This window comes from Cynoglossus semilaevis, unplaced genomic scaffold, assembly GCF_000523025.1.
Source record: "Cynoglossus semilaevis isolate Cse_v1.0 unplaced genomic scaffold, Cse_v1.0 C18915638, whole genome shotgun sequence".
In the NCBI taxonomy this organism is placed as follows: Eukaryota; Metazoa; Chordata; class Actinopteri; order Pleuronectiformes; family Cynoglossidae; genus Cynoglossus; species Cynoglossus semilaevis.
The window spans coordinates 1-603 of NW_007590968.1; the positions used below are offsets into that span (position 1 = coordinate 1).

At 50.7% G+C, this 603-nt stretch overlaps 1 protein-coding gene across 1 annotated transcript; it reads left to right on the forward strand.

Moving 5' to 3' along the window:
* Positions 1–249: 249 nt before the first annotated feature.
* On the forward strand, positions 250–563 carry LOC107988233 (brother of CDO-like; the record flags this gene model as incomplete). Its single annotated transcript, XM_017031116.2, has 1 exon — positions 250–563. A coding segment is annotated over one exon (294 nt), but the record flags the coding sequence as incomplete, so codon positions are not given.
* Positions 564–603: the final 40 nt, after the last annotated feature.

Here is a 603-nt window from a genome sequence, read left to right on the forward strand (position 1 = left end):
AAAAAAACCCTGTGGCTCACAGGCAGGGAAGTGTTTTATGTGTCTGTCAGCAGCAACAGCAGATTTTTAAAAATATATCTGAAGTACTAGGTGGTGTGTGTGTGCTGACACTCTGTATACACTAGAGCTGCAGTGACTGAACCTTTAGTCCAGGACAGCAAAGATGAATGTTGATGAATGCTTTCACATCACTTCACAGTGATGTGAAACCAATATTTGACCATCTTCTGATTCGACTGTCTTGTTTGAATCCCTTCTTCAGATGAGGACCCTTTCTTCACTGAGGAGCCCGTGTCTGTGGTGCAGAAGTTGGGGGGCAGTGTGAACTTGCGCTGCAGCGCTCGCCCTTCCTCTGCCAACATCAGCTGGCGACATAACGGCCAGGAGTTGTTGGATGGAGACCTCGGTGTGGTGCTGGGGCCCAGCGGCCTCTTCATCCCCTCGCTGTCCAATCTGACCCTGGGGAGGTACCAGTGTGTGGCCAGCACCAGTGCTGGAGCCCTGGCCAGTGTTCCTGCTAACGTCACAGCTGCCAGTGAGTAGAAACCAAATGACAACAAACACACACACCCTGTTGGCCAACCTTAGACACTGTATGTCAGA